The sequence below is a fragment of the Anopheles coustani genome, chromosome 2, assembly GCF_943734705.1.
Source record: "Anopheles coustani chromosome 2, idAnoCousDA_361_x.2, whole genome shotgun sequence".
Lineage (NCBI taxonomy): Eukaryota > Metazoa > Arthropoda > Insecta > Diptera > Culicidae > Anopheles > Anopheles coustani.
In genome coordinates this window covers 16,180,765-16,200,989 of record NC_071289.1, presented here as the reverse complement: position 1 = coordinate 16,200,989, position 20,225 = coordinate 16,180,765, and the positions used below count along the sequence as shown (strand labels likewise).

The following is a 20,225-nucleotide window of genomic DNA, read 5'->3' as shown; positions in this document are numbered from 1 at the left end:
AAAAGATAGAAACAATAATAGAAAATCACGACACACGGTCCAAGCAGCAGAGCCTTTAACCTCTAGAGTTTGTGAAGATCCTAGAAGCAGGATCTAAAAGCAGTCCTGGTGTAAAACTTTACTAGGGTGGTCAAAACGGAAGGTGGATTGAGAAGGGATAAGTTTTATATAATACTTTGTTTACCTTGCTGCCGGTGTGGGTTGAAACGAAAAACAGTTTAAAAAAACCACCGAAATGCCCAAATCAACTACTATCGGCAGTTTTTACATAAAAACAGCAACTGCAGGTAAAGGATCAGGTTTTGTTTGCACGTAATCAAACCCTAACACCACGTTCTTGTAATGCGCTTCATTTTCTAGACATGAAGGAATGGCCACGGGATGCGGTGCTCTACCAACCGTACGAAGAGGAACAGATTCTGCTCGCAGAGAACGCTAGCTGCCTGGCGGTGCGAACGTACCTGAAGATGCTCGATCTTCCCGTGGTGGTCGAACAACGGGCGAATGCGGAATTCATCTCGCCCGGTGGCAAACGAACGAAGCTTCCGGTGCTACGGGTAGAAAACTTCCTCTACGCCGAGTTCGACCACATCGTCACGTTCATCGATGACCATTTCAACAAGTCGCTCAAGTCACACTTGTCGCAGGACCAGAAAGACCAACTTCGGTCTTCGCTCTGCTTGGCGGAGAACATTTTCACCGTTGCCGAGCAGTACATCAGTTGGGTAGACGAGGAAGTGCGCGATACGATCACGAAGAAGCGAAACGGATGCGTGTATCCATTCCCGCTGAATCATGTGCAGAACTTTCGCAAAGAGGCTTCGGTCAAGCGCCAGCTTCGCTTGGCGGACCGGCTGAACGTGAGCCTGGATAAGGTGATCGCCGATGTGGACACACTGTGTCAGAATCTTAGCACCGAGTTAGGCCAGCAGCAGTATTTCTTTGGCGAACAGCCGACAGAATTGGATGCACTCGTCTTTGGCCATCTGTTCAGTATCTTCACGATGAAGCTGCCGAACAATGTGCTCGCGCTGACGATCAACAAGTACAGCAATTTGAATCAGTTCTGTCGCAACATCGATCATACATACTTTTCACCGAGAGAGCAAGTTCGACGACTAAACTAGACGTTGAAAATTGTCCACTGATTATTCTTATTACATGTTAACCCCATTGTATGTGAAGCATTTGTAGGAGAAATAAATCCAGAAATTTCATTTGCAGTGTTAAACAAAAGCATGTATCTAATATTGTATGTTGTTTTACACTAAAAGTACAGGCACGAATGGCTAGAGAGTTATGAGACGATTTAAAAATAAGTCAAGCCGTAATTTGAATCTTCTATTATCTGTTGATATGCTTAAGAATTTTTATAAACGAAAGTATTCCACAATCTTAGAAGGTTTCATAATTTGTTTTTTTATTTAGTTCAATTATATAAATAGAATAGAAAGCGTACGCAGAGAAAAGGCGTTCTCAATAGTTTTGCAACTTTAACCGCGGAACTATGTTCATGCTGGTCAGTTCTTGAAACAGCAGCTTACAGGCGTACGGCATCGAGATTTTGGAAACGCTAGCCGACGATCGGCAATTGTGGCACCAGGACGAGTACGCCAACCGGCCGCATACGTTACAAACGTCCACGTCGAACGCATCGGACGAAATCATCAGCCGCTCCATAATCAGCATGCTCGCGCCGTACGAAATCAGACAGTCGCGTTCCATCTCGCCCAACCGTAGGCCTCCCTCACGGCTGCGTCCTTGCGTCGGTTGACGCGTCAGGACCGCCCGGGGGCCACGGGCACGGGCATGCATTTTGTCCTGCACCATGTGCTTCAGCTTCTGATAGTAGACGGGGCCGGAGTAGATGTACACCTCCAGCGGTTCACCCGTGATGCCCGAGTAGAATATGTCCTTGCCGAGATAATTGAAACCATGCTTGAACAGTTCATCCTGCAGATCGGAACACTTGGAGCCTCCGAAGGCGGTACCATAGTGGAACTTGCCTTCGAGTACACCCGCTTTGCTGCCAAGCAGTTCGAGTGTTTTGCCCACCGTCATACGGGATGGGAAACCGTGTGGATTCATCACCATGTCGGGCGACATGCCGTAGTCGTTGAACGGAAGGTCCTCCTGGTCTACGATCAGCCCGGTGACACCCTTCTGTCCGTGACGGGAGCTAAACTTGTCGCCAATTTCGGGGCGGCGTGTTTGTCGCAGCAAAATCTTCACCAGAAACTCTTCCTCGTTGTTCGTCGAGACGAGCACCCGCTCGGCGTAGCTTGGTTCGGTGCCTTTGTACGTGATCGGCACCGAACTGTACGCGATCGGCTGCTGACCGGACTCTTTCTGCTCGATCGGATTGTTTGACTTGACCGCTGGCATCTCCTTGTTGACCATGGTCTGCTTGCAGAGCAGTCGCTCACCCGGCGACACGATCCCGTCCGTGTCGAGACACTCGTGCTTGCTGATAATTTTCCCTGTGAGGGCGTCCTTCATTGGGCCCATGATACGGTCGAACGTTTGGTTGCTGTACCGCTTGATCGTGCACTTGCTGTTCTTGTACACGAGACACCGGCCGTACCCGCGATCGATCGAGGCCTTGTTGAGGATGAGTGCGTCCTCGATATCGTAGCCCGAGTAACTCATTACGGCCACCGTGGCGTTCTGTCCAGCCGGCAACTTGTCGAAGTTGGTAAGCTCGATTGTACGCGAACGCACCATCGGCGTCTGCGGGTACACGATGTTGTACATCAACGTGTCGATGCGGTTCTTCTGGTTGTAACCGATGATGCCCATAGCTTGCTTACCCATCGCACACTGGTACGTATTTCGGGGGCTCTGGTTGTGGTGTGGATACGGGACCAACCCAGCACACACACCCAGCAGTGTAAACGGTTCAATCTCCAGGTGAGTGGTTTTCTCCGGGTCAATGTCACGCTCCTGGTAAGCAATAAAGGAATCGTTTTCCTCGTTCACATCCAGATACTCGATCAGCCCATCGTGCAGAAAGTCATCAAATTTACGCAAGCCCAGCTTCATCTGCTCCAAGTGTTCCTGCAGGACGAGAGATCGCCCCTCCTGCACGATAATGTACGGCCGACAAAGCCGTCCACCGTCGGTGTGGATGTAAACGCAGCGCTGCGTGAACGACGTATGGATCGACACGAACGCTCCGATCAGTCCGCGGCGTCGCATCATACGGAACACTTGCACCAGTCGCCGGTACGCAATCGTCACACCTAGGATGTTACCGTTGATGAACACCATAAACACCTTTGGGTTGTTGATCGTTTCACCGCCTAGTAGACGAATATCCTCGACGCCGGCGTTGTACGCCAACCGGATCACCGGTTCTTCATCCACTTCCGTCGTAATGTGTGTCATGAGGGCGAGATTTTTCACCAAACCACACGCTTCTCCTTCCGGCGTATCCGAGGGGCATAGCATTCCCCACTGGCTCGGTTGCAGCGACCTCGGTCCGGACACTTTGCGTGTCTTTTCGAACTGCGAGTTCACACGCGTCATCATTCCGAGCGCTGAGATGTAACTCAAGCGCGAAAGAACCTGTGTCACCCCGGCCCGTTCCATCTTGAACCGCTTAATCGTCCAGTTGCCGGTGGAGATGGCCGTCTCCAATCCGGACGTAATGAGCGCTTCACGCATATGCTTGCCCACGTCGAACTGTGCCGCCTTTATCTTCGGAATGTTTTTGTCGGCGATCATCTTGAGCTCCCAGTTGAATCGCTTGAACAGATCCTCGAACATAAGCGATAGCAATGATCCAGCCAATTCGAGGCGCTTGTTGCCGTAGTAATCTCGATCGTCGACGGCGCTCCGGTCCAGCTCGGCGGCCATTACACGCCGTATCATTAGTGCCACGTAGATTGCTTTCACCTGGAAATTGAAGTTATGCACAGGCACGTGCGCCAGGATAGTGGTGGCCAGCAAATCCCGAGCCTCGTCTGCCGTGGTCTTGTACTTCGTTGCGGCCGTCGTGAATCGCTTAGCAATCAGTTTGGAGCCCATGTACTCCAGGGCACGTTGCTGCGTGTAAACCTTATGGTTTGCCGCTTCCAGTAGCGATGGTGCGAATCGTTTCTGAGTTTCCGTGTCAATTCCCACGAGCTGCATGATTTCCTGATCCGATGCGATGCCCATCGCCTTCAAGATGATAGCGACCGGAATTTCTTCCGTCATCGAGTTGTGCTTCAGATAGTAGCGTCCGTGCTTCGTGATCAGTATAGTGCGAGACTTCTTCTCGTGCGTCGAACTGGTCACCTGGCACTGAATCACGCCATTGTAGTCCTCCGTGATCATCTTGTTCCAGCTCAGCTGCTCCTGGATAAGAATGACCTTCTCCGTGCCGCGGATGATGAAATAACCACCCGGATCCATCGGGCACTCGTTCACCTTCGACAGCTCATAGTCTGACTTGCCCGTTAGGATGCAGTTGGACGACCGCAGCATTATGGGCATTCGGCCGATCAGCAGCCCATTACGCACAACACGTTGGGTACCGCGCGTGTACTCGATGTCCACCGTGATCGGTGCCGAATAAGTCATGTCCCGTAGGCGACATTCGTGCGGTGTGGTCGATTTGGTGTTGTTGAAACCCTCCTCCACGTCCGGCTTGCCGACTTGGACATTCAGGTACTTCAGGTAGAAGCAAGGATCCGCATCACTCTTCACCTCTTCGTTTGCCTGCACGATTTTCTTGATATCCACGTTGATAAAATAGTTGAACGAATCGATGTGCTGTTTTACCAATCCTTTCACCTGCAGAAACGCCGGGACGAGCTTCCATTTTTCCTAAAAAGCAACATTGCATCATTTCAACAAATGCCTATAGGAATTGTTAGTTGCATACGAACCTCTAGTGCGCGTTGCACTTTCTTGTAATTTTTACCATCCTCCTGCCAGCGCTTCTCGTCACCATGCATTTTACAGTAGCGTGAAAAGCACTCTCGTTGCGATTAGGTTTTGTCTAAACACACTTTAGCTAATTTTAACTGCGCCTTGCGGTAAAATATTCGTAATAAACAAAACGCACATGCAGAACGTGCTCTCGTCGCCGATGATAAACACTGTATTGAGAAAAACAAATCTGCACCCACATGGGTTCAGTGCTGATCCGACACTACACAATCGAAAAATCATACCAATCGATCGTTTAGATCTTTTTAATCTAATTTTTAAAATTTCTACACACACATGGCCTCTTAAACTAGAACTTCTAATTTAAAAACGATAATGTTATTGGCCATATTTCGTTATTTATTCGATTTAGTAGCAGCTGATTTTACAACGAGTTCGTTCCTCAAAACATGCAAAGTTGCCACCACTAGTTTTGACAGTTTCTCACACCGGGTAGAGAAAAAAAATGTAAACAAAGCAAATGAGTTCATCCGAGTGAACTCTATTTCTGGTCATTTTTATCAACCAAAATTTATGTTTTGATTTAACGGTTTATTTAAAATACTACAGACAAATTGACCATTTGTTCAAATTATTATTATATTACTTTTTTTTATTCTGTGTTACCTGTCCACCATTCAATCCCATATGGGAGTTTGAAAAAATACACGTTGTTCGCCAGAAAAATAATCAACGAACAACGTAGGAATCATCAGGCACCATCAAAACCTATGATCGTTGTGATCGCCTTCGACTTATTCTGCCGTACGCTTTGGTATGCTCATTCGCAACACAAAATGCCAACATCAACTGTCAGTTTACCCTTCCACACTGCGAGAGGATGGAGGAAAAAAAACCTGTCCATGTTACCACCCCGTGGTAAAGATCCCCGTCGACGGGTTTAGTCATACTTTCACATTCGTTCGGTTCAGTTCGGTTTTCTAAATGGTTTGTGCCTACAACAGCACAAAGTTGCTGGGTTGTGTTTAAGCGATGTGATCTATTTGCTGTTCACGCGAAGAAGATAAACCGTATGTGGTATACTGTTAGTTAACATATTGGTGGTATTGTAATAGATCGGAAAGTGTTATATGTCCTTGAGTCTCCAGTTATACAACAGAGAGTACTTCCAGCTAGGTTTATATCTAGTGTGTAGTGTTAGAGTACTAAAGTCCCTTGCTGACTCTAATTGGGACAAAGCGGCGACTTTGAGCTCCAAACGCACTACCATTTGTTGCTACAGGATTGATTTTACGGTCCGTTTTAGCCAAAACTAGTTCATGTGGAAAGAAAATGATGGATGGTGTGTTTAGTTTTTCGAAGTGCAAAACGATGTGCGATGAAATTCCTATGCTCCCTCCGCAATCTGCGATCTGCGAACATATTACACCACCAGAAAAAGCACCCAGTTGTGCGTAAGAAGCGAAGAAGAAAGCCGTTCCAATTAAATGATCACCAGCGTATATGTTGTTTATGTGCCTGTATGTATGTTTAGGAGTGCAAATGCGAAACGATGATCAGCTGTGCAAGCAGTGTGAACGCTTACGTGGTGCACTGCAGTTTTCTAGATAACTGCACCGCACATTCGATAAAGTGAAACAGATTGAAACGATAGACTTGCCCGCGGCGGCAAGCGACGAACCCGATTCGCGCAACTCGATCGATGATGGGTGACGACAATATGAACGGTGAATGGTGAAGAGGATCACCGTCTAAATGGTCGTGGCTCTCGAAGGGCCATTGACTGTGGGCTCTTGGGACTTGCTTCTTCGATAGTTGAAAGTGATCCATCACAAGTAGAGAGGCAGAAGATCGATAGGCAATGTATAATAATGGTATTAATTAATCTGCTCTGGGTGCAGGCAAATTATGTTGTTTGCGTAAATTAGAAAGTAATGAGACCGGTTGGATTATAATTTCTTTCGTGTAAATGCGATATAAATTCCTACCAGGTAGCCTTGTATTAGTTTAAAAAAACAACGTGATTTACTACTTCAAAAAAAAAAAAAAATAGTACGACTAATTGAATCTGTTTCTTGCAGTTGTGTCTTACCTTGGCACACCTTCAAATGGCGCTCGCAAGAGCAATTGTGAACTTCAATGGTGTTTCATTCCAAAAACGGAAGCCAACGAGGCTTGAAACGTATCGAAATTCACTTTAGCCCCGGTGCGCTGTCCGAAGGGTTTTGTGAGCCAATTATCTTCGGCGTGTTTTTCACGGATGTATCGTACAAAATCTATCACCTTCTTTCGAACGTGTTTTAACATTTATCTTAAAAGCAAAGTAAGAAACGAAGGGGAGAAAAATTGTGATTGGTTGAAAAATAACTTGTATTTTGTCGACGGCGTAGATCGATCATATTTTCCAGTCCATGTTTGTCCCAGCAACAATATGGGCATCAAATCTTGAGAAGCGAAAGCTTTGAGGCAAAGCAAACACGTTGAATTGTGGTTGGGGGTTGGTCGGCTCGCAGGGCGAAACCGGCTTGGAAACAGCTTCTCCCATGCTAAAGTGGTTTTACTTTCCGTTTCATTCAGTGCACAGCTTCACCGCGGTGAACCGGGAAACAGTGAGCCGTAAATCGAGCGCCAAGTGAACAAACCGAACAACCCAGCATGATCTTCAAGGTCGTCGTATAATGTCAGCAACGCCGAGCGTCATTCAAAACTTACTACCAAAGGGAGATTTTGTTTGCGTTCGCAAAAGTGATCCGGTCGTTTCTATGAAAAGTGTTGTGCGTTAAGGGTAGGCGAAGCGGAAAGCGACTGACCAAATAAAAAACGCCTCTCAACCTATGTCGCAATCTACATCTTACGTTCGGAAAGACACAAGCATAAGAACACGACACGACCGCACAGAACAATGAAGTACAAACGGACAACCGGTGGCGGACTGGCCGGATTAGGTTTAATTGTGGTGCTTTGCTTCTGCTGGGTGTTGGTGTTGGGGCCACCGAGTGCCCACGCGGAGTACATTCCACCCGGACCGAAATACAAATGCCCGGAAAAGTAAGTCATACTATTTGAAAAAAATATTACGATGCCTCCAAGTCCTCATAGTGACTTTATGCAACAACTCTTTTAATCTGAACTTATTTATCATTCTATTCTTTCTAAACAGAGCTAAACTGATATATCCCTGCGTCTGCACCCACGGCACCGACGATGGGTTGTTTGTGCAGTGTGAAAACTCGAACCTGGCCAGCCTCTCGGTGGCATTCATCAACCTGGCCAGCATGAACCTTCCGATCGTCGAGCTGCGCCTCAAGCGGTGCAAAATCAGTAAGTATCCGTTCGCATGCGCTTCTCTTCCAAAAGTAGGTCGCACTCTGCCGTTTGTGCTCACAATTCAGGAGCACTTATTTGAAAATTGATGACCTCTAGAGGCTTAGATAAGATAAGCCAAACCAAACCGGCACCTGAGTGCTCCAAGATATGCAATGGGTGATTGCGTGTGCGGAAATACTGCACTTGCATGCGTGCAACAATTCGGCAACAGTAATTAACTTCACCATTCCAATTGTGCTCGATCGTAAGGAGAAACCGACACTCAAAACAATTGGTTCAAACCAATCTCGCGTATAAGCCCGCTTTGCTCTAGTTTGGAGTACTGAATGTAGCAAACAACTGTTTGGAGACTATTTATCAAGCTGATTTGCAGACGGGAGTAAGGGAGTGGAATTTACAATGAAAGATGATGAGATTTGGCAAAGAGCGTGAAGGACAAGATCGTGGCGTGAAATTTAGTATCCATGCCCTCGTAAATCGTTTAAGGTTCAGTGCTTGTGAAGGTTTTGTTTTCTTACAAGACTGTGCAAAGGTTTCATCAACACAAATCACTGAGTTTTATGGTACCTAACATACGGAATTTTGACTTGCTAAGAAGTCTCATGCGAAACGATTATTTATGCAAAAATAATGTAAAATAACTCAGACACTTATGGCGCGCGGCATACAAAGTTTCTTTACGACAGTTTATAAACACAATGGTACAAACGTCATATTTTTCTTTAAAGTATTGTGAGTATTCATTACAAATCATATTAGGGAACAGGTAAAACACTGCCTCAATTAATGGCCAGGAAATTAGTGGAGGGATGATCATTAGTAGTTCGGTAAACTCTTGTTTTGCTTACGCATCTATGCTCATCTCGCGCATTTCACGGTAAATTGATTTATCGCGAACAGAGCGTGTTGGTTCATCACGTTCAATTTAAACAGTGCTTGAAGGCAGCTTTTTTCACTGTCTTTTCACATCGTATGTGTATTAATGAACAAATCTTCCAACTTCAGGAGAAAAGATATGCAAGTAGGAAAACCCACCAACCGAGCATTCCGTTTTCCAGCTCGCTTCCCGATGTTGGCTCATTTGAATCGGGAACGGGGTTAGTACCACGCCGTTGGAGTAATTGTTTTATTACACGTCTCTAAATCTTTTCCATTTATCGTCTCTTTGCTTGTCTGGGCATTTCATTTCTATGAGGCTTTTTCTTGCTTTCGTCTCGACAGGGAGGCCAACGGATGGGTGGAATGTTTTGGGGAAAATGAGTGGATAACGGCGTAAGAAACTTTCGCATGGGTATGAAAAATGGACATGTAGGGAATAAAAGCAACAAAAGCATCGCGGCATCTGTTCCCACCGATTTTTTTTTTGAGGCATACCGTTGTTTCTTTGCTTAAGAGTTAGACACACTTTTGCTCCAGGAAAGATAATGTTGTAGAGTATACAAGTTTATCCAACGATCACAGTTATAATAATTATCGTATTTGTTTACGATTAGTGATCCTCTCCAAGATTGGATTTCAGATCGTAGGTTATGTTTATAGGACGGCATTGGTTCTAATCTTGACTTACTGCTCTAATTTGGCAATGTAGGAAATTATTTGTCAAGCGAACGTACAGTGGTATCCATCAAACAAATCCCACGGAGTTCATAATAACATTTACATAAACCTGATCCCAACCTAAATGATCCCCCCTGTCCGGAAGTGGACAAACTTTCGCCTGTTACCAAACGCCACCGCCATTTTGGCGCTAATTTATGCATGCTTCCGTCGAAAAAAGGAAAAGAAAATAAAAGCGAGAATGCAAATGTGATCTCGCTTGGTTAGACCGGTTTTTAAACTTGAAAAAATAAAACCACTGGTAGTTGGTGTTTTTTTTTCCACTGTTTTCCACCCCCAAAACACAGTTGTTCAGCGAGAGCTTTTCTGTTTCGGAAAATGGACACAAACCGACCAATTTCTCTACTGCCAACCGAAAGTGCCAACTTGTTGCCGGTTAGGCGCATGTCGCTTGATGTGTTTTGATGTAGGAGTTAATGTACGGAAAAGGTAGACGCAACGATAGAAAAAATGTTCACTCACCATCGGAGCGAGTCGGAAAGAGGTGCGACACGGGGGTGGTGGTGGTTCCGGCGGGGCTAAGGGTTAAAGCTGGCGAACCGAATCCACCAGTGGGCAAACCCTTTCGTTGACATGCTCGATTGACCTCGCCAGCCGTTGTAAAAGAGACCTAAAAACAGATAACAAAGGTCGTAAAATCGAATGACAACTTACTTTAAACGGTCTGCGGAAAAAAGGAGGGGACTGAGGTTCGGGTTATCTATTGAAATAAATTATGACATGTTTGAGCGAGGAATAGCTTATTAAAATGTATTTCACCTATGCGTTAACTTTCGATTTCGCTTTGGTGATCACCCTTTTGTCACCAGCTAAATGATTTACAGCCGGTGGCCGATGATAGCATGGAAAAATACTTTTAAAAAATGGGTTTCCTTCGGAAGATACATTAACTTTTCAACAAGGAATATGTAATGTAAACAATAGTGGCAATTCGGAGATAACGACGACCTTTTCTCAACGCAAACTGTCCCATACAAAAAGTAAGCAAAACACAGATCACGTCATAATCTTTATCCCCTTGCAGAGAACCTCTTCGGAACGTTGCTCCATAAACTTCCAGTGAAGCACCTACACGTGACGGACACTCCACTGGCCAGCATCGCCGATCATGCCTTTTACGGAATCAACGACACGCTGCTGGAGCTGCATCTGGTACGCAACGAGCTCACGCAGTTTCCCATCGAAGCGCTCAAGATTCTCGGTATGCTGAAGGTGCTCAACATCGATGGCCATCGGATCGAGTCCCTGCCGAAGGGATCGTTCGCAGGGGCCCACTTCGACGGCACACTGGAGAAACTACACTTCGTTAACGGACCGCTCGGTGAGCTCGGACCGGACATCTTCGGGGTTAGTGTTGCGCCTTCTCCTGGAAGGTTTTTCAAAGCTGTCATCTCGACGTCCAACTTTCTTTTGTTTTCCTCCTTGTTTTTCAGGGTTTGAAAAAGGTGAAAACTCTCGATCTTCACGGGAACCAGCTGATGTCACTGAAGAAAGGCCAGTTCAAGGGAATGCGTGAGGTGGAGGTGCTCGATCTGAGCTACAATAATCTCACCAAACTTGACGCCACGCACGTTTCCGATCTGACCAAGATGACCTGGTGTAACGTGTCCAACAATGCGCTGACGGAAATAACGAGGTAACATTGTTGTTATTTTATTGTTAGAGCTTTTTTAGACAACCCACAACAAAACATCGTGGAACATCTCTTCTCATTCCATTTGTTTCTTACGCTTTGTAAATTTCTTTGGCTACAGAGGAACTTTTGCCCGTAACACCGTGCTGCGTGTGGTGAACATGGCCGCCAACGCCATCCGTAAGATTGATGCGAACACCTTCCGCGGCATGCGATTCCTGCGGCGACTCTATCTGTCCGACAACATGATCAGCGACATTGGCCGAGGAACGTTTGGTTCGGTCACTCGCATCGGCACGATCGACCTGGCACGCAATCGCATCAAGAAAGTAGACTACCAGATGTTTTTCCAACTGAATTATGTCGAGGTGAGCGATGACGATATATTGCTTAAGACTTTAGCAGCTTTAACCGGGCGTTTCCTATCAATTTCAGTTAATCGATCTGGCGGAAAATGAAATTACGGAGATACAGAAGGATTCTTTCAAGGATCTGTACCTGACGCACATCAACATCTCGCACAATCGACTGGAAACCATAGAACCAAAGTCGTTTATCAACTGCGCCAACATGACGGTGCTTGACCTATCGCACAACCTCATCCAGGCGATTCCGCGCACCGCCTTCGACGAGACGACGTATGCCACGGAGTGGATCGTCACGCACAACCTGCTAACGAACATGACCCAACTGCCGTTGGCCAATATGACCGGGTTGAAAATACTGAACGTGTCCTATAACAATCTCGTCGACATCCCCAAGAACACATTCCCGAAGTTGTACGAGCTACATACGATCGACCTGGCGCACAATAACATCTCGCATATCTACAATGCCGTGTTCCAAAACCTACTCTCGCTACGTAATCTGAACCTTAGCTACAATGCCCTGGAGAAGATAGGTCCGTCCACGTTTGGCACACTCCCGACACTGCTCGAACTAGATATGAGCTACAACCGGCTGAAGGACATTACCCGGGGTGCGCTGGCGAAGACGACGGGGCTACGTTTCCTGCACATGCAGCACAACAAGCTCGAAAAGGTGTTCCAGATACCGATCTCGCTCAACGAGCTCAACCTAGCGCACAACGAGATCACGGAGATACCGGAGAAAACTTGGCCCACGATGAACTCCCTGCTCGGGCTCGATCTGAGCTACAATCGGGTTGCGAACAACCTCGCCCGGGGTAGCTTTGCTGGACTGCTCACCCTCCAGCGGCTGAACCTCGAGTCGAACGGTATATCGGAGATCCCGCGGGATAGTTTTGCCGACCTCGGTACGATGCAGTATTTGTATCTCGCTCGGAACAACATTACCGTGCTTCCGAAGGGAGCCTTCGGTAGTTTGCCGATCCTGTTTGAGCTGCAGCTCACGGAAAACGGGTTAAACAGTGTGGCCGAGAGGGCTTTTGACGGTTTGCTGCAGCTCCTGACACTTAACATGTCCCACAATGAACTGCGCACGGTGCCGAACGGTGCATTCATGGGGCTGGTGTCGCTACGACGGCTCGATCTGTCGCACAATTTGCTCACCACTCTGGACAATAAAACACACGGACTGCTCGAAGATTGTCTTAGCTTGGGCGAGGTAAGAGAGAAAACAGGAGTATAACAACTCAAGATGTGTTGCACTAACCTATTTACTGATGTTTTCCTTTCTAGCTCAACATCAGCCACAATCGGATCAGTTTCATCACACGTAAGACATTCCCTTCGAACCCCTACATTCCATACCAGCTACGATCGGTCGATCTGAGCTACAACACGATGTCGTTCGTGACGGGTGAGCTCAAGGTTGGCACGGGAACCGTTCAGCATCTCAATCTCTCGCATAACAATATCAAAGAGATCCGTCCGGGTGTACTCGGCAATCTGACGTCCCTACGCACATTAGACATTTCGTACAACGAGTTGCTGCGGATGGACAACGATGTTTTCCGAATGCCCGTCAACTTTAGTGAGTTGTACGCGCATCATAACAAAATCTGGAACGCGTCCTATGAGGCGCTCCTGAAGCTTAGTAACCTGACGCTGCTGGATCTGCGAGCGAACGAGCTTACCCGCTTCGAGCCACCGCTGGTGCGGAGGATGAAAACGTCCAACCTAACTGTGGCCCTCGGCGAGAACCCACTTCAATGCGACTGTTACATGCGCCCACTGTTCCACTATCTTCGGTCGCTACCATCGGTTGGGGAAATGTATCGGGAGTTGGAGTGCACCCTACCGATCCCATTGGCCGGCGAGCGGCTGTTCAACGTCACGGATGAACTGTTGGCCTGTGTGCCGGCGGTTGAAGATGATGCATTTAGGCCGCTACCAGATCTACGGTTCCGCGAGATTGCTTTGTGAGTATTCCCACACGCGTACGTTTGCCCGGTTCTGAATGACCAAAACCTCTTCTTTTGCCGGCAGCTTCCGTGGACAGCTCGTCATCAACTGGTACGTGGCGGCGACGTCCGATGTGGCCGACTTTTACGTGTACATTCGTGACCAGGCCAATCGAATCATCGTTGAGCGCACGGTACCGTACACTAGTCGATCGACGGCGATCAATGGCGACGACATCCGGCCCCAGGGTGACCCACAGCTCGAACTGTGCGTGCTGGCCAAGGCTAGTGACGATGCGATCAACTTCCTCGACAGCCAGTGCGTACCACTGCCCGCGGATCTGGACACGATCAAGCGTCAGTACAACGCACAGTACAACTACAAATACCCACTTAATCTGGCCAAGGCCAGTGCCCATTCCGGGGCGAGCTGTGATAAATGCGTACCTTCGGTGGCGGTAAGTTTCGGTGCGGCGGTGCTGACAATCGCATGGATTCGGATGGTCCTGGTCGACTGATTTGGCACACAACAGCACCCGGCACTCAAGTGAAGTGAACAATCAAAAGGAAAAATATTTATTACTTACACACTACCTGAGTCCAACGTGTAAGAGGCAAGATGTTTAATAGGATGCCAGGAAAAATGTAAAAATATGTACACCTTCGCTTGTTAATCGTCACGTGTCGAGTGATATGTTATTGATAATAATAATAGTGAGATTATAGTAAACTACGATCAACAACAAAAATCCACCCCCTGCGTTAAGGTTTGTTAGTTTTTCCCTTTCTGACGAAATAGTAGGTGAAGTTTGAACTTTCACTTTCCGCCCTGTCCTTGCCCGGTGCCGATGCGGTTGACTTTACGGCACTCCGACCGTGATCTGTACACGATATGACATTAGCGGCAATTAGTTCCCCCGGCAAACAAACGATACACCGCGATTAGTGGGCGATCATTCGTCACACGTGATGGTAATTCGGCACACGTAACCGTACCAGCCCGTGCCGTGCCGTGGATGGTGATGGCCGTAAGTAATTATTTTCCTTTCGCCTCTCCTTGAAACATACAGCAGATAAAGTGTGGTTCCGTATTATACGGCTGTCGAGCCGTTCGTTTCTGCATTGGGATTCGGTGGGGCCTGAAAGATGGCCCCGAGGGACTCGGCAGACCGGAACGGCAGATAGCTCCCTTTCCATCGATGGAAAGCGCCGTGCCGCGTGTATTTGCGACTTCAAGTGGAACACCCATTCGCCAATCGTCGATGTAAAACGGTGCGAAATTACAACCCAACCTCGGTGAAAGATCATCTTAATTGGAAGGAAATGCAACCGTTCGCGATGCGAATGCGAATTGGAAATTAATGCCGATTAATACTCAGCGAGTTGTAATTAAACCTTAAACGATATAGTGACCCCGCAACGATAAAGACGGAGATAACGTTATTGTTTCGTTTTAGAGATTGAGTTAATGTTGGGGGTAAACATTCGTTGAAATAAAAACAGACCATCCGATTTACATCCATGTGTTACACTGCATACCAAAGCAGTTTAAGTTAAGATGTAATTTCCTTGCTTTCCGAAACATATTCAAGCGATTCCGAAACAACAATTGCCTTTACAAAGAGCCTGTTTTGTACATCCGTTACTGAGACTAACGAAAAAAACATATTTAAACAACAGCATTCCTAAAAAAAAAATTGCTAGGATATTGTTGCAACACTTCCTCATTCAAGATTAGTTTTTAAACATAAACATAAAATGAAAAATAATTCAAATAAGCAGTTCACCCAGACACATAAACTCGACAAACAAACTTCGCTCCTCCTTGATGATATTCCATCCCACTAACTAATTCATTGGATATGTGAAGTAATTCTATCGTCACTATGAGCTCAGCGTCAGGATGCAAAAGAGGCGAAAACCCAACTATTTACAAGATACGTTTGCAGAAGCTAAACAATTCAAAGCGAACACAAAAAACGCAAAAGAACCAACCTGAACAAGTGAAAAGCTGCTAAGAAAGCGGCAAACAAAACCCTCAAACTATCCCGCGCTCGGCATGCCGACCGACCGTAAACGCTCCGGGACGGAAATCATCCATCTTAAACCATCATCCTCTGTTGTTTCGCCATCTTTGGCGACTCCTTCCGACAGCTGCCACCGCCTTGGACGGTTGCGAAGAAGATTGTTTTCCTGTTTCTTTTTGCCCGTCGGTGTCGTCGGAAACGGGAAAACAGCAACTCTGTCACCATGAAGGAAAAACACCCGCCACCATTTCGTAGTGCGGAAAAGTGGTAAACAGATGCGAGGAAAACACGATGCTGCTCCGTGCGCCTCGCGACCGTTTTCTTTGTAAGGGATTTGCTTCTTTTTTTTCCAGCACACTGGTTTGTACTTTTTGTGTCGTTTTGAATTTTGTCTATTGTTCTGTCTACCAGACGAGACGGTACAAGGGAACTTGTACATAAACACTTCGGGCGACAGAATATCACTGTGATTAACACTTTAAGCAATGCAACTAAGTAATTTTGATTTTGAAAAACAAACTCAAAAATATTGCATAAACTTCCGTAGAGCGTTTAATGTTTAAGTTTTAAAAGATACGCCTTGTAATTCTGATAAAGTTAAACCATTGCGAAGAATAACGTTTGACCGTTCGCAAAATCTCGACATAATCACCATATTACCCCATTATTGTATATTTTCTCCATAATATTCCTTAGCTTTAACTTACAAAAGAAACCAAGAGACAAAAAAAAATATATGTTTATTATTTTTTCACAATGTTTCAAGCTCTTCTCTAGCATCATGGATCATCCAATGGTCTTCCGATGTCGATTTCATGTCGTATATTATGTAGTTTTCCAGAATGAAAAATCTACTGAGTTTCTTGCAATAACCTTCCTGCGAATAAAACGCAAACAATACAATGGGGTGTTAAATCCAGACTTTTACAGTCACCATCAACATCACCCATGTATTTGTTCTAGGATTTGATTAAATTTAACAGCACCATCACACCCCAATCGCCAAAATGGGCAGCCTTTTGTCACTGGACTATTGCGCGTTGGCGATGTCCTTTCATTGAGTCCTGGGTGAGGTATTTTCTCGAAAGATGTAGATATTTTCCGGTTGCTGATACGTTCCTGTGAGCTTTGTTTGCGTCAGTACGGTCACACTTTAGTGAATTGTCCCAAAATAGAATGCCGCCAGCGATAGGAAGGGGGCTTTTCCGCAGGCAAAGGCAAAGTTAATGAAAATTTGTAATTTATTTCTCCCCCGTCCGATAGCTCGGCCGACGATTTGGAGACCGACCGACTTGGAGGAAGATAAGGGATACAAGAAATCAGGCGTTAATTTTTCGCTTTGCCTTCCACTTTGGAGGACTTAATCTCATGCCACGGGAAATGTGCAAGCAAGGACGGTTATGCAGAATTTCCATAGAACACTTCAGCAAAGAGGAAAGTCAAGGAGAATGATTGTACGAGGTGATGAAAATAGTACTCTTTTCTGAGATTATGCTTAAGATTATGATATAGGGCCTACAAATCGCCACAAAATGAAGTAAGTATAAAAACTAGTAAAAGTATGTGGTATATGAAATACAGAATTAAACCATCTTTTGGAGTAATAGAAACTATAAAAAACTTATGTATCAATCTGTTTTAATTAAAATCATATTAGTTTCATAGTTTAGTACCACTTTTCATACAATAGGTAATTTTCTTTACCCAAATTCTATGTTAAGAATTTTTATGTAATTGAATGCGTCATGTAATGTTTCAAGTTACTGTAGAACTCTATACTAACCTGAAGTCTGTCAGGAATACATTACAAATTCAAGACCACTATTAAGTTCTCTGTAATCAATTGTATTTTATTTTTACCTTGTTAAACAGCAGTGTTCATGAAACCTCTGCATTACTTTTTGTTAAACATGATGTACCGAATATTCAATGTATTTCATTAACACTCAATAGCATGAAATCTATCGATTCACCAGCCAGCGTTCCAGCGAACTATGTCACCAATGGCTACAAATTAAACGGCCTCATTTTTCTCGGTGGCTTAAAATCAGTTCCCGGAGTTCCCGGAGGACCAAACAAAGCTCAGCGTTCAAACAGTCGGTGTACCGCAGATGAGCATACCATCGGGAGAATTTCACTAAGCCATCAGCTCGAGCAGGACACAAAGCTGGGGAGGAGGGGGGGTTATAGGAAACCAACTTCCGCAGTGCCATGACTCTACCACTCCCCATTTCCCATCCCAAACCCACGCCTGGACGCCGACAACAACGACAAATTCTCGCTAAGCGTCGCCCCACAGGATTGCAAACATTAATCTACGCTCCACAAACGCGTTTACAAACGCAATTCCTGTTCATGATTTCTTTCCTATCCACCGCCTGCCCGACCCTACTCCAGCTCCTCCTCCATTCGTGGCTCCACAGAAGCCATTTTGCAGGACAACAAAGGATTCGACAACGATGACGACGCCAGCGAGGACATATTGGCAGGACGGAAAACGAACTCCCCGCGCAAAAAAAGGTGACTCGGTGAACGCCATCTTTTCGCCTCGGGGGGAGGATAAGGGGATCCATGGGTCGCCCCCTGTTTGGCCACCCTCAGCTTTGGCAGCGTTGTATAGCAAGGTAAATAAGATAACCTACAAATCAATTCTATTACTCCGCTTGTATGTGCAGACATTGTGTTGGGTTTTATGCGAACATTTTCACAACAAATTTCATTACATCCTCGGGCCGCGCGTTACACACACTGCGCCACACCACGCTGCCCCCCTCCACCGGGTGGTATGTAAGTGAAAGTACATAAGCGTTACACCGCCGTTACCACCACTAACAACGTTGGATGAAGGACGACGAGTCGTGCAATATTCCAACCATTTTCCCTTGGCCAAAGCCACCGGAGAGTGTCCGTGTTCGATTGCATGTAGTGGTGGGCTGCGCTGGTGTGCGTGCGAACACACGCGAAAGGACGACATCCTTTCTGGGCCCCGGTTTGGGGCAAAAGTAGCCAGCCAATAAGGAGCTCTCTTGTAACACACATTACGGATGGATGGTTCGTCATGGCTCAAGTGTGGGTTAGTGCGAGTACGAGCGGAACGGAAGCCGGTCTTCGCGTGTGCCGTTTCCGGTGCGCTTTCTTTCTCACTCACTCTGCAAACTCCCGCCCCGTCCGTTGTTGGCTGCAGGAAGGAACGGGCAGAAAAGATGGTATATGATTAAAGCTATTCGGTCACGAAAAGAAAGGAGACTACATTTGCTGCTCAGATGCTGGCCGCGCGATGGACGGAATCCGTGACCACCGGTGTCTCGGCCGCCCCCCTCGCCATTTTCCTCGGAAGGAGAAAGAAAGAGAGTTGCCTTGGTTTATGGACACGAATCTCGAAGAAGCTGACAAATCGAGTTGAACATGCTGGCGAAGCGATGGTAGAAATAATAACAAAATTTTTCGCTTGCACAAATTTTCTACCCTTGTCTGTTGACGTGGCACTTACTACCTTATTTCTGCCCCACCACCTCCGAAGGAGAACGTGAACCGACGGAAAAGCAGCTTTCTGGCTTGCGAAAACACCGGTCACCCGAACAGATGGAACGATGCGCGCACGGGAATGTCGGTACATACATCCACCGTGTGGGGATGGCAAAATTCTTTGGAGCTTAGCCGAAAAACAAATTTAAAAAAAATGGGAAAAGAAAGGATAATCACACAAAATGTCCTCTGAAGCGGACGATGTTCAGTGTCCTCTGTTAATCAACCCGTCGGACTGACCAGGTGACGCGTTGCATTATACAAGGAAAAGGCAAATAATTTGCCAAGCGGAAAAGTTTCATGTTTCATTTCAAAATATTTATATTGGAGCAAAACAAGGATAGAAGTGAAAACTCACCGCTGATGCTTAAAAAGATAATCACACCGAGTGCATGGATTAAGGAGCCACGGTGAATTGCATTCTTGCATGCTGCACACCAGATGCATTTAATTTAATTTGGCTAGGCAAACGTTGTGGAAGCTAACAGCGGTAAAGAAACTCACCAGTGCGAATGTCCATTTTTGGCATCCGGCAGTGCGGGTAGCGATTTCTCTATCGAGTTGTTTCGTAGATATTAAATTTTTCTCCGACTTTGAAAGTTATCCTTGCATTGAATGTACTTTGAAGTTATATTCTAGAAACAATTTTCAAACTTACACAAACTATTGTAAACTATGCATGTGATTGATTATTTCTGACTAAACTCAGCTTTTAACATTATAAATTTACATTTTTGGGGTCACCGAATGGAACTATTTCATTCTTTTGACCATGCCTTATTGTACTAAGTTTACTCCAGTACAGCTATATTACATATTATTACAAATAAATCAAAATATTGTTTGCTTCCCGTTACAGCACTCCACACTGAACAAGCGCAATCTTATGTAA

The 20,225-nt window shown here is 46.0% G+C and overlaps 3 protein-coding genes across 3 annotated transcripts; 2 read left to right on the top strand and 1 right to left on the bottom strand.

Annotated features, from left to right (window-relative positions):
- LOC131263239 (metaxin-2) lies at positions 1 to 1,320 on the top strand. Its single transcript, XM_058265405.1, has 2 exons — positions 1 to 287; positions 361 to 1,320. Exons 1-2 carry the CDS (start codon positions 236 to 238, stop codon positions 1,125 to 1,127), a joined length of 819 nt encoding a protein of 272 aa, XP_058121388.1. The 5' UTR covers positions 1 to 235; the 3' UTR covers positions 1,128 to 1,320.
- A 139-nt stretch (positions 1,321 to 1,459) lies between these two features.
- On the bottom strand, positions 1,460 to 4,991 carry LOC131262598 (DNA-directed RNA polymerase III subunit RPC2). The gene is made up of 2 exons (XM_058264641.1): positions 4,875 to 4,991; positions 1,460 to 4,812 (listed from the first exon to the last, which is right to left on the bottom strand). Exons 1-2 carry the CDS (start codon positions 4,941 to 4,943, stop codon positions 1,477 to 1,479), a joined length of 3,405 nt encoding a protein of 1,134 aa, XP_058120624.1. The 5' UTR covers positions 4,944 to 4,991; the 3' UTR covers positions 1,460 to 1,476.
- A 2,789-nt stretch (positions 4,992 to 7,780) lies between these two features.
- On the top strand, positions 7,781 to 17,949 carry LOC131263985 (toll-like receptor 7). Its single transcript, XM_058266277.1, has 9 exons — positions 7,781 to 7,926; positions 8,039 to 8,199; positions 10,847 to 11,169; positions 11,256 to 11,458; positions 11,577 to 11,823; positions 11,891 to 13,042; positions 13,117 to 13,799; positions 13,867 to 14,239; positions 17,860 to 17,949. The coding sequence occupies exons 1-9, from the start codon at positions 7,781 to 7,783 to the stop codon at positions 17,947 to 17,949; spliced, it is 3,378 nt and encodes a 1,125-aa protein (XP_058122260.1).
- The last annotated feature ends 2,276 nt before the right edge of the window (positions 17,950 to 20,225 follow it).